Raw genomic sequence first — 12,174 nt, 5'->3', positions numbered from 1 at the left:
CTTTTTGCCATCTGCCCTCGGCAGCAGATTTTCTTTTGGTCTCGAATGTGGAAGTCACTCAAAAAGGTCGCGGGATACACTACCACTAAAGGCAGCACAGATTTACATATAAACCCACTACCAGAAAAGAGTTAACACCATAATGTAGAGAGCAAGCTATATGTAGCTTGGAGAAAAATTCAAACAATGTAATCTTGCATTAACTCTTTCTCTCCTAACTGACGATACCAGCATTGATTCCACCAGAATGTGGTAAATAATTAAGGAGAGAAAGAGTTAATATAGAAATAACTCATTTTTTTAGATTGTAAATCTAGTTAATTCCAATATATTTCCATGAGCCATCATGGAAGCGTGATCGAGAGGCCAAGTGCGCTTGAACTTGGCTTGGCTACCTAGAAGGGGGCTCGAGGTTCGACACCCGACTCGGGCAGAGTTGTGTTTACTGAGCGCCTAAAGGCAGCACGGAAAACCAACTCCTAGATACCCCCTCCCCCCCACCGGTCCACAAATGAGATTGGACCAAAAGCACTCTGAGCATGCTATAAGCATGAAAGTAGCGCTATATAAAAGCTATAATAATAATAATCACAACCTAGATTTTACACATGAAGCATCATCATTTATGTTGACTAACTGAAAATCTACTTGTAAAAAAAAAAAAGGGGTGATGATTGTTTTTTCTAAAACATAATTAATCCATTCCAGTAACCGAATATTGACCCATGGGCTTCACCATTTTCCTTGTCTCAATAATTCCTTCTAAACATAGCCTTAGGAAGGGTGTGGTCATTACATGGAATTAATTTTGTAAATACCGGTACATAGAAATATTGAAGAAAGATTGCTCAATCATTTTATTGTGGCTGAAGAATGTTTGACTTGCAGTTATAAGAAAGTGTTTAGTTGCAAAAAAAATATTTCTTTGAACCATTTTTCTTAAATAGCCCCCAAAGGTTCAGAACCTTAACAATGGTGAAAGGCATTTCCTAATCTTAAGATTTTTCAAATCATTAAATAAAAGCATTTCCTAATCTTAAGATTTTTCAAATCATTAAATAAAAGCATTTCCTAATCTTAAGATTTTTCAAATCATTAAATAAAAACATTTCCTAATCTTAAGATTTTTCAAATCATTAAATAAAACATTTCCTAATCTTAAGATTTTTCAAATCATTAAATAAGAACAATCTGGTATAAACTTTGTCACGTGTAAATTATGAGTGAGTCTGGTGTGAATGTACACTTTGGTTTCTTATAGTTATAATGTTTTTTTGTTTGGTGTAATGCACAAATTGTAAGACAAATTTCCTTACGGACAATAAAAATTATTATTATTATTATTATTACTAATTAGAAAACTTATAATTACATCAATAATTACAATATATTACTATTAATTTTTAAGCCTAGCTAACAATATCCTCTGGCTTAGACTTAAGTGTTTATATACATGTTAGAAAATTAGAAACACAAAAAAAAAATAATACCGATACTTCTTTGGTACAGACATTTTTTATTGAACTTCAACTTATTGAATTTCAATCACAGCATTAAAAACAAAGTCATTATTAAAAGACAATATCAAATCATGTCACCAGACTTACAATGTTTTTATTCATATACATCATAATGTACAAATGACATTTTTGTCTGTCAATTAAAAAAATCGTTTTTTAGTTTTAAACAATGCAAACTATTGAAATGTACTTTGAAAAATGAATAGGCTGGTAGTGGGAAGCAGCCATTAGTTCAAACCTACACTACTTGCACTCATTAAAAAGGCTGAAATATACTCCTGTAGTGAGAGTGTATTGAAAGTCACTGCAGAAGTGAAAGGCATTACTAGTAAGCAGAGCCATAAGTAGGTCCACAAAACCAATCAATGTTTTATATTGAAAGTAAAATCCATTTACTTAATAAACATATTATCATCGAGTCTTGTCTTCAACATGGCAATACCAAGCAAGTGTGTCTATACAGAGGTTAAGAGAAATCTGTTAGTTCCATAACAAGTGGTCCAATGCGGACAGTTTAAAACAATCATGTCTGACAGCAGTTGAAACAATCTGAAACAACTTAAACAGCCATCAAGTTGTTTCAGACTTTCTCAATCATCATCAAAAACATTGAAGAAAGGAAAAGCTGCTTTCTCTGGTTGTAAAAGATCTATCAAGAAACATACTGTACCTGCCATACCTTCATAGAGGCTGTACGGATTATCCGGAGTTCTGGCTTTCGACTGAAACTCATCTGTCAACATAAAATTGGCAAACTGCGTAGCCCTGTATAAATGTTTCTTATCTTGAGTTAGCCGATACAGCAACAGGAAGACATAACTGGGGGATATCCAATACAAAGTATGTAGCCATGACTTTAAAATATTTTGGATAACAGTTTCTAAAAAATGTGTCAAACCTTATTTAAAAAAAATATTCATAACAATTGACTTCTAACCCAATCCGCTGATTCAAATAACAGTACATTAAGTATGGTATGTAAACAAAACAATGCAGGGCTCAGATGAACTATCTGTACAACTCTTTTTAATAAGATCAGACATTTTAAAAATGTGGATTTCACGTCTAAGCAAGAGATGATATCGCCACATTTATTTACCTGGTAGGGAAAGACATTTAGATTCTGGGAGTGGTCTCCTACAAAACATTGTAAGATATTTTGATTCTATGAGTTGAGTTAAAACTCCTTACCAAAGAAAGATAACTAAAAAAATGAAGTTCTTTAAAAAAAAATTGTATAAAAAATATTTAATAAACATCCAAAAATTAATTGAATTATAGGTCGGCGTTTTTTTTCATTTACACTTGAAATAAAACAGAAAAAAAAAGCCCCAAGAACACTAGATTCATATGGTTATCCTAAAAAGCAGCACTTTAATAAGCCCTTTTAAGTGAACATTTTTAGAAACAAAACAAAAATAGCTAAAAACATTAAGTTTTTACCGTACTTTAAAAAAAATAGAAATATATATCTTCTCATATTTTTTTTACTTTGAAAACATAGCTACATCTATGGTTTTCATTCAGTTTTTACATTGAAATATAGCTACATCTATGGTCTCATTCAGTTTTTACTTTGAAATATAATAGCTACATCTATGGTCTCATTCAGTTTTTTCTTTCAAATATAATAGCTACAGCTATGGACTCATTTTGTTGAGAAAAGAAGAGAAACTGCATTATGTAAACAATGCGCAATAGGAGCAAATGTGAGACAGGAAAAATAGCATTTAGTAATATTCCTGGTGCAGCTAAACTAAAATTCTGGCATAAGTTGCTACGGAACTTTTTAAGCATGGCTATTTAAAAGTATGTTTCAATTTGGCTGTTATTTTGTTCAAATATGATGTCCATTAACTCACCCATTGCCTGCTATGCCGTGACATATTCCAGGTCCTTTATTCAGCAACCCTTTCTGCCAGACACATTCACCGCACTTGAGACAGGCATTTAAATATTTCTCCTCTTTCCAGATCAAGTAAGCTCTTGCTAACAGGTAGATAACACCTATTTAAGACAAGACAGAATACATTTTAATACAAATTAACACAAATTAAAGTAAATAAACACTCCCCAAACAAACAACATGCTTCACTACGTTCTAGTAGAACATTAAGACCTATCTGTTCCAAACTTAATTAGATTAGTTTGCCATTTCAACTCTCGTGTTTGTTATGTTCTCATGACGCCTTGAGTCAACATTATGTTTGTTAACAGCACTACATAAACTAAATGAGTATTATTATTAGAAGAAAATATGTTAATTTAAACAACCTTAAAAATGTTTGACAGCATCGATGTTAGGAAAGCACTGGGTTTTGTCCTGGAATTAGGACTGACTGCTAAAATTTAAAAGAGTTGATTTGGGGCAAAGTCCAAATATATATATATTTCTTACAATACATTCTTAATAACTTATTAACAACAAAATTTTTAATACATGAAATGTGAACTTATTTTAACAATTAAACAATAAATAGTATAGCTTTCAACGTTTCTACTGTACTTGTTGAACAGAGCGCGACATGACCTAAATTGTGCTGATGTTAAAACAAAACACTAAAATCCAAATCCATTATTGCCATCAAGTTGAAGTTGTGTGCAGCTGAAGCCCCTCATTAGTATAAAACTCTTAATGTCAATGTCATTCTTAACATGTACAGTAACCTGTGACATTAGTGGGAAGCGTGGTCGAGAGGCTAAGTGCGCTTGCACTTGGCTTGTCTTGGCTACCTAGAAGGGTGCTCGAGGTTCGACACCCGACTCGGGCAGAGTTGCGTTTACTGCGCGCCTACAGGCAGCACGGAAAACCAACTCCTAGATACCCCTCCCCCCCCCACTGGTCCACAAATGAAATTGGACCAAAGCGCTCTGAGCATGCTATAAGCATGAAAGTAGCGCTATATAAAAGCTATAATAATAATAATCTATATTATAAAGTAGAATAAGAGGTGTATGTATGTATGTATGTATGTTACTCATAGACATCAAAACCGCTTGACCAATCTTGATAAAACTAGGCAGGAATGTTCCTTGGGTACCAACTTAGACCGTAGTGTATGTATTGTAGACCTAAAACAAACTTAAGACCCTCAAAAAAAAAATAAAGTTGTCCGACTCTATTACAGCTATAGTATTTTACGGATCTAGGCCATGTCTACAATGTTGACATGAGAAAAGATCGAAAGGATTTAGACCTAGATCTAATTTTAAGAAATACACTTTGCGCAGATAGTTTTTTACTTTGACACATGAAAATACAAAAGAAGGTCCATTGATTTCATTATATAATAAAATTAACCTTCAATTTTGTGTTTCAAAAGCATTTTTTACATAAATTAGTTCCTTATATCTGTGATTACAGATTTCCTGACGAACATTCTTTCATTAGACAATACCGTAATGTATCGCGTACTAAAAATTAATTCGTTTAATAGGGTTTGTTGGACTAGTTAGTAATAAATAAATGAATAACAATCAAAGAACACATACACAACAGTAGCAACGTTTTACAAGAACCATACATCATACGTACCCGGGGCACCATGGCACCAATGGACCAGTTCATCCTTCTCTGACCTTGGGGAAGACAACTCATCCATAGCTGGTGCAAAGTTGCCATTAGGCTGCTGAATAGTTAGCAGCCAATCCACCGAATCTTTGACCCAGGCCGCTTCCATTGGATGCTTCTCGATAAATGTTTTATGTTGTAAGGCCATTTGTAGTATTGAAGATAAGCCATGAGCAGCTCCTGGTGAACAAAACTTTGACTTTTAACTCAAGAAAAATGTTATATTAGTGGTAAAATGCTTACTGATGGATAAAAAAAAGTGGAAAAACACTGCTATAATAGAATTAAAGAAACAAAGTCATAAATTAAAAACAAAAATTATGACTCTAATGTGAAAGAAAAAACTTTGTTCACTCCAATCAAATTGTACAGTATTTAAAACAAACATAATATATTTTTAAATATATACATTTATTTACTGACTCGTATCAACGCCAACGTGAAGCCATTACTACCCAATAGAGAAGAGACCTGGAAAACAACCATCACAACCATTGAAAAAAATACATTCATCAATAACTGCCTTTGAAGGATTATTGTGATCCGCTGGCCAGTCAAGATCACTAATGAGGAACTGTGGCAAAGAACAAAAGTAGCAGCTTATTGAATTAGATATCCTTCGGGGATGCTGGAGATATATATAGGCCACACCCTTCACAAGCCTGAATGAATCCAATATCACAATCTCTCATCTGGAACCCTTTAAGATGGTGCAAGAGGGGACAGCCCAGAAATACATGGCACCAAGATTTGCCCAAGTAGATGGGGAAGACGTAGGGACAGTTATAGAGACTCGCTCAGAACTAGGAGGCATGAAGGAAGATGGTTTAGGACCTATGGCCCAGTTGGGACCACATGTAGAGACGATATGAGATGTTGTTTTTTACACTTCAAAGCTACTGGGAATGAATAATATATATATATATATATATATATATATATATATATTCCCACTCAAATGGGTAACTGACATCAGTAGGAAAAAGTAAAGATGGTTGGTCGTGTACTGGCCAAATGACACCTTCATTTACAGTGGGCCATAGAAACAGAGGACCTTTACATCATTTGCCCCATTAATCGCAAGGGGTACTTTACTTTTACTATACCTAATAATATTTTATCTTTTTAAGAGGGAAATATAGCCGGTTTATCTAAACTATGTTGAGTTGAATCCCAACATGCTTGACTCAATTCTTACTTCAAAATGAAACTTGATCGCACTGACCTAAATATAAAGTATCATAATACGAATACATCAACGGTGTGGGTGACCTAATCTTGGCAGCCAAACTTCGTCCAGATCTAATCATCGCCAGAATAATATCATCTATGCCTTGGTTTAGTTCAAACATGGTATCAAGCTGGAAACAAAAACAAGAAACCTTGTTACGGTATACAATCAATTCTTTGCTAATACACCGATATCTTCTACTATCTCTTAGTCTGTTGGACCATTGGGGCACACCGCACAAGATTTGTCAACCATCTTTCTCCAATCCACTCTGTCTTTTTCCTTGGATAGAACCTCTTTCAATGGCAGGCCCATCCTTTCTTTAATATTGTCTTCCTCTTGCTTTTTCTGCCTCTTCTTTTTCCTGGTACTGTTCCCTGAAGGAAGGTCTTTGCTAGCCCCAAAGACCTTGTAATATGGCCATAGACTGATACAGAAAATAAAATCATTACAAAAGTATCAAATGTCCCTTTAATTTGCTTAAGTAAGATTGTCAACAGATCTTGTGTGGTGCCCCATAGGTGAAGGTAAAGCCAAAGAAATAAAAAAAACAGACACCTAATACTGGGAGTATTAAAGATTATTTCCTGCTATGTGCTACCCACTGGGAGTATTAAAGATTATTTCCTGCTATATGCCACACACTGGGAGTATTAAAGATTTCCTGCTATGTGCTACGCACTTCAAACTATGACATGATGGTTCCGGCTTTAAAACCATGCTCATCATTGTGACGATACGTAAACGCTTGCATATAAAAGTTTCATTTGTGCTTAAACGTTCGAGAAAAAAAGTAGGATCCAATTGACATAATAAACTCAACACCCGAATAATAATTACTACATGTAGTGTCTCGCTTTATTAATATAGAGTAGTATGGTGAAAACGGTAGGAGGCGGGAAGGCCAGTCCAAAAATTTCCCCAGGTCACCCCGCCCTTGGTGTGGGCTGAGTCATCTGGTCGCGTGATAATGGAAGGGATAAAAACTTTCCACTATGACTAATACCATGATGGCGGGTTAAGGGTCAGTAGGTCAACATTCCTCGGCCAGGTCCATAGTGGACTGCGGTTGTTCTGCTACACACACACAAAAACAGGTGTGGGCTCACAGCGGTTTCTGACGGCGGGTAATTTAGAAATTTAGTAACTTTAATCCCATTGGATCAAGCACGAATGTCATTTTAAAAATAAAATTCAAAATACCCCAAATCCATTGGCCGGCACTTCTGGCTATGCTAATGAGTTCTAGTCCCAATCTATATAAGAGGGGATGCGAGCTCCAACACATGCTCACACCCGCCAGACAGATTTCTATATTTAATAGGCAAGGCTGGAACTTAGTTTCTCTCATAAAGCCGCCTATAATTTAAACCACCGTGGTAGGTTGCTCTTGTTTATACAAATCTTTATATGTGTATTATTTTGTGCATTCATTAATACTATGTAAATATGTAACCTTTTATTTTATCTTCAACACATTTTTTTATTATCGATTATTTTATTATTTTCCTCAACCTAACGTTGAGATGATCTAATCTAGATCTACTGGAGCGATCGGATCTTTTTACAAGATTCTGAATCGTATACTCTCTTACTAGATCCATGAATGTGTTTTACTGTATAACATGTCAGCTTATTTTAGTGACGGCATGTGATATACCACATCTGTCTATGGCATTTACCGTCTTTATAATTTTACTTCTATTCAATCTCGCTATGTTGTGAATAAGATTTGATATATGATCATATCATTCCCTCCCCCTTTATATCTACATATTTACCCCATTAATCATAAATGATTTATATAACTTTGCCCACTAGAGATGTAAGCAACTCTCTTCTTTTATGTTGGTTTATTACCATATTAAAAAAAAACATATATTCTTGTTCACTTTTAAACATTTTTCTTGGGTTATCTCCCTTATTTTGTTTTATTTTATATAATATTGAAGTTAGAAGTTTAAACCTATTGTTTACTTGTATGATCGTAACATCATGGCTTACAGCCTCATGTATTACTTAATGTAGTTATTTCCCCTGTCTTACTTTTGTTAAATGTATTCATTGAACGGAATGAGCTCTATGCCTCACATGCACAATCTGATTGATTGCATGGCATAAGAGAGTTCCTACCTATTGCCATGAGGAAGTTCCTAAGTGCTTCTTTCTTTTCAGCCTGGTTGTTATTGGTGGTGCAATATCACGCACACTAGACTTGCAGTTCAACTTGCACTGTCTACACCTGTTAGATCATCAGCTTCGACTGGATCTGCAGCATCACCAAACCTGAGCCTACAACGCCTGAACCCCCCACCCCTTCTGTCAGCGAGAAGGAATCTCAGTAGTGCCCACTACAAACGGCCCTTAAACCCAGTGCCCACTACAAATAGCCTATGGTCCAGTGCCTAGATACTTGCCCAGTGTTCAGTGCCCACTACCAATAGCCTACGGTCCAGTGCCCAGATACTTGCCCAGTGTTCAGCGCCTACTGCCCAGCTTAAACTGCCCAGTCCAGGCTCCAGCTGTCCGCTGCCCAATATCTACTGCCCACTACCTACGGTCCTGAGAATACCCTTCCCACCTTTCGCTACAGACGTACTCAAGCCTCATCCCTCTACAAGAAGATTCAGATCCGAGTCCTCCTGCATCTACAAGACGAGTCCAGCGGCCAACCGACCAGCAAAGAAAGATAAGAACCAAAAACAGAAACACTTATCCACTCCTTCATATGCAATCACTGATGAAATTAATCCACCAGAATCATTGTTGACTCACTACTCAAGCTAGTAGTGATATTGTTGTTGTTAAATTAAATTGTATTTTTTTTGTTCAACATATAGTCAGTTCATTTGTTCTAATTGTTGCTCGTAGTGTGCCTGTTCAAACTTACTTATGTGAGTGGGGAAACTCAAAATTACTTCCCCTAGAGTAACGAACCAAAAGTCATTCAAAATATTAAAAACCTCGCCACAATCATCACTTGATGATGTCCTACAGGTGTGACAGACAGGAAATGGTAATTATCTTTTCTCATGAAAGAATGTCTGGAGCTTATAAATCTTAACAAATACATTAAGTTAAACTGAAAAGAGGTGCTCAAAAAGTGGCACTTGTTAGAGACCCAGTGTGGTAGGATGTGATAGGAAGTTAGCAGAACAAGATTTTTAAAATTACATATGTGAAGAATTTTTTTTTATTTGAAAAACTTAGTAATAGAAGTGCTGATACTGCAGTATATAATACCTAACAGGTGAAATTGAGTATTTTCCAAGCTTGTTTTTATTCTATAGGTTTAATAGTAGTTGTTTTTTTCAAACAAAAAGACTATTTGTACTATTTTTTTAAAGTTTTTAATTTTTTAAATTTTATTTATATTTTTTTTCACTTATTTTTTATTTAGATTTAGAGTTTGAAATAGCAATAATGTGTTGAAATCAAAGATTTACCTTCTCTTGATTCCCCAATATGTTCTTAATAAAATAAATTCCACATAAATACCCAGCACGGCCAACAAAGAGTTCATCTGATCCACAACGCATATTAAGATGAAGAAACGTCTTGTGTAGTGATAAATACTGATCAAGATTAGCTGACACCAAACTCTTGTTCTTTGTCATACTTCCCAAGTACAAGCCAACAGCATTCAATCCAGCTTCTCCCAAAACAAAGGACGTCCTATCTGAGTCTCTTGGACGGTGGCGATCGAAATAGTTTCTGTTAAACTTGTAGACATCAGAGGCTTCATTTAAGTAGACCATTTTACGATCATGGAGAGGCTCAAACTCAGAGGCATAGCACAACATGTAGGCCACTCCAATACTTCCCACATAAAGACCACCATCAGTACTCTTTTCACCTCGGATATATTCTAATATTTCAGCAATCAAAGACTTTATTCTGGATAGCCATCTTTCCTTATCAACAGAAACGTCAGCATGAGCGCTGTAATCTTCCATCCGGTTTGGAAAAAAACGAAATTTCGGCATTGTTGCTTTTTAATCAGGAAAATCTGGGAAAAAAAAGGGGAAAATCTTCAATTTTAGGAACTTCCAATAAAAAAGACAAGCATTAAATACTTTCAATTAAATAGAAGCTTTAAATTAAATACAAATTAAGACTTTCAATAAAATGCAAGCACTAAAAACTTCCAATAAAATACAAGCACTAAATACTTTCAATTAAATAGAAGCTCTAAGAACTTTCAATCAAATGATTTTCTATCAGTAAGTGAATTTCAAGGCAAAAGATTAAAGAAATTCCTGTGGAACAGGTTTACTTCTTTTAATGAATGATCAACGACTATATATATCTAGAATTCTGAAATACAAGTGAATGTCAAGGGTCAAGCACAACATGAACAAGAGACTGGAATGATGGAGGATTGGAGGTTCAATAAGTTCAATAAAAAAAGATTACAACTTAATAAAACTAAAAGTAAAATCCTGTCAGTCACTAGTCAGTGACTATATTACTAGACTATAACCATAGACCATAGTCACCATAGTCACTTATAGTTATACTATAACTTATAGTGTCACAGTCACTGTGATGAAGCCTAAGACGGTGACTAAGAGGGCCTAACTGGGTAAGTCCTAACCTAAGCCTAAGCTAAGCTCGCGCTCGGCATTCGCTGTGTCTCAGTGTCTGTCGTGAGCAAACTAGATCTAACTCTAAGTAATTTAGTAAAAAGACACTAATTTGACCATCCATGATTTGACTAAAGTCACAAGTGACAAGTGTCTTCAGTCATGAAACGAAACCCAAAATTTAAACCAAAAGAAATAGATATATCTAGATCTAACTAGAAATTCAGGAAAATAACTGTATCTCATTACACTGATCGATCTAGATTAGAGTCTATTCTATTAGTGAATTACTTTTATGCGTTGACTGTTGTTGTTCAGTAGTTGTTGACTGTTGACAATGTCTTGTGAATTTAAAACCTGAATCACATTTTATAAAGAAATTAGAAAACAGGTTGGGGTTCCGAAACAAAAAAATCTCTCCCCGATTTATACTACTACTAATATTAATCCGAGAGGAAATTTGTTTTACAATTTTGCATTACAAAAATAAAAACAGTTTATAATAAATGGTTTCCTTAATTAATATAATTACATGTCGTATTATCATAGGCATCAATTTGTGGGCTGAATCGTATACTTAGTACTAGTAGGCTACTATACCTAGTACCCGGGCCGATTGTGACACCCAGTCCGCCCCAGGTAGTTTTACAACAGACATTTTTCCACGAGAAGAGCAGAGAACTAAACAACCCCTATAGATAGCTTTTATAAATATGATCAAGACTTTCGATCTTGGCAGCAGAAATGGCCTTACTAAGTTCGGAAAAAAAACGTGCGAAAACGCCAGCTTTTCGTGAAAGCATGTCGTGCCGCCTGCCGCCTCTGTGTAGGTCATTTTCCATCAAGAGTGGGGGTAAAATAAGGATGTGTTCTGGTTCTTTCCAACACTATTCGGCATTTTCTTATCGGTTGTGTTCGCAAGCGCCTGGAAGATGGTGTGTGTGTGTGTGTATAGGCATAGCCTATATATATACACGGACGACAAGTTGAAGCTACTTTTGTCCCGGTGTGTGCAAGAAGGACGCAATCATCCGCATACATCAGCTAGAGATGGGAAACGAACCGAACCCGAATCAAACTCGAACCTCACTTGCGACCGAACCGAATCCAAACTTTAAAACTGATCGGTACGAACCTAACAGAATGTCCTTTCCTTAGCCAAACTGAATCAAGATTTTGCAGGGGGGGGGGATAGTTTTCAGCGAGATGATTTGACAGTTGTATTTAATTCTTGGAAAACTCTCCTGCTGTATTGAGCTATGTCCA

General features: G+C 35.5%; 1 protein-coding gene across 2 annotated transcripts; it reads right to left on the bottom strand.

Moving 5' to 3' along the window:
• Positions 1 to 1,496: 1,496 nt before the first annotated feature.
• On the bottom strand, positions 1,497 to 11,334 carry LOC106069259 (lanC-like protein 3). 2 transcript variants are annotated; one of them, XM_013228875.2, is made up of 6 exons: positions 11,200 to 11,334; positions 9,769 to 10,331; positions 6,317 to 6,452; positions 5,056 to 5,271; positions 3,383 to 3,527; positions 1,497 to 2,339 (listed from the first exon to the last, which is right to left on the bottom strand). In XM_013228875.2, the coding sequence occupies exons 2-6, from the start codon at positions 10,306 to 10,308 to the stop codon at positions 2,111 to 2,113; spliced, it is 1,266 nt and encodes a 421-aa protein (XP_013084329.2). In that variant the 5' UTR covers positions 10,309 to 10,331; positions 11,200 to 11,334; the 3' UTR covers positions 1,497 to 2,110. The 2 variants fall into 2 exon arrangements, with proteins under 2 accessions (XP_013084329.2, XP_055889180.1); XM_056033205.1 differs by having other exon boundaries at positions 11,158 to 11,228.
• Between the last annotated feature and the right edge of the window lie 840 nt (positions 11,335 to 12,174).

Source organism: Biomphalaria glabrata, chromosome 6, assembly GCF_947242115.1.
Source record: "Biomphalaria glabrata chromosome 6, xgBioGlab47.1, whole genome shotgun sequence".
In the NCBI taxonomy this organism is placed as follows: domain Eukaryota; kingdom Metazoa; phylum Mollusca; class Gastropoda; family Planorbidae; genus Biomphalaria; species Biomphalaria glabrata.
Note: the sequence above shows the minus strand (reverse complement) of the source record. Positions and strands in the feature narration are given on the sequence as shown.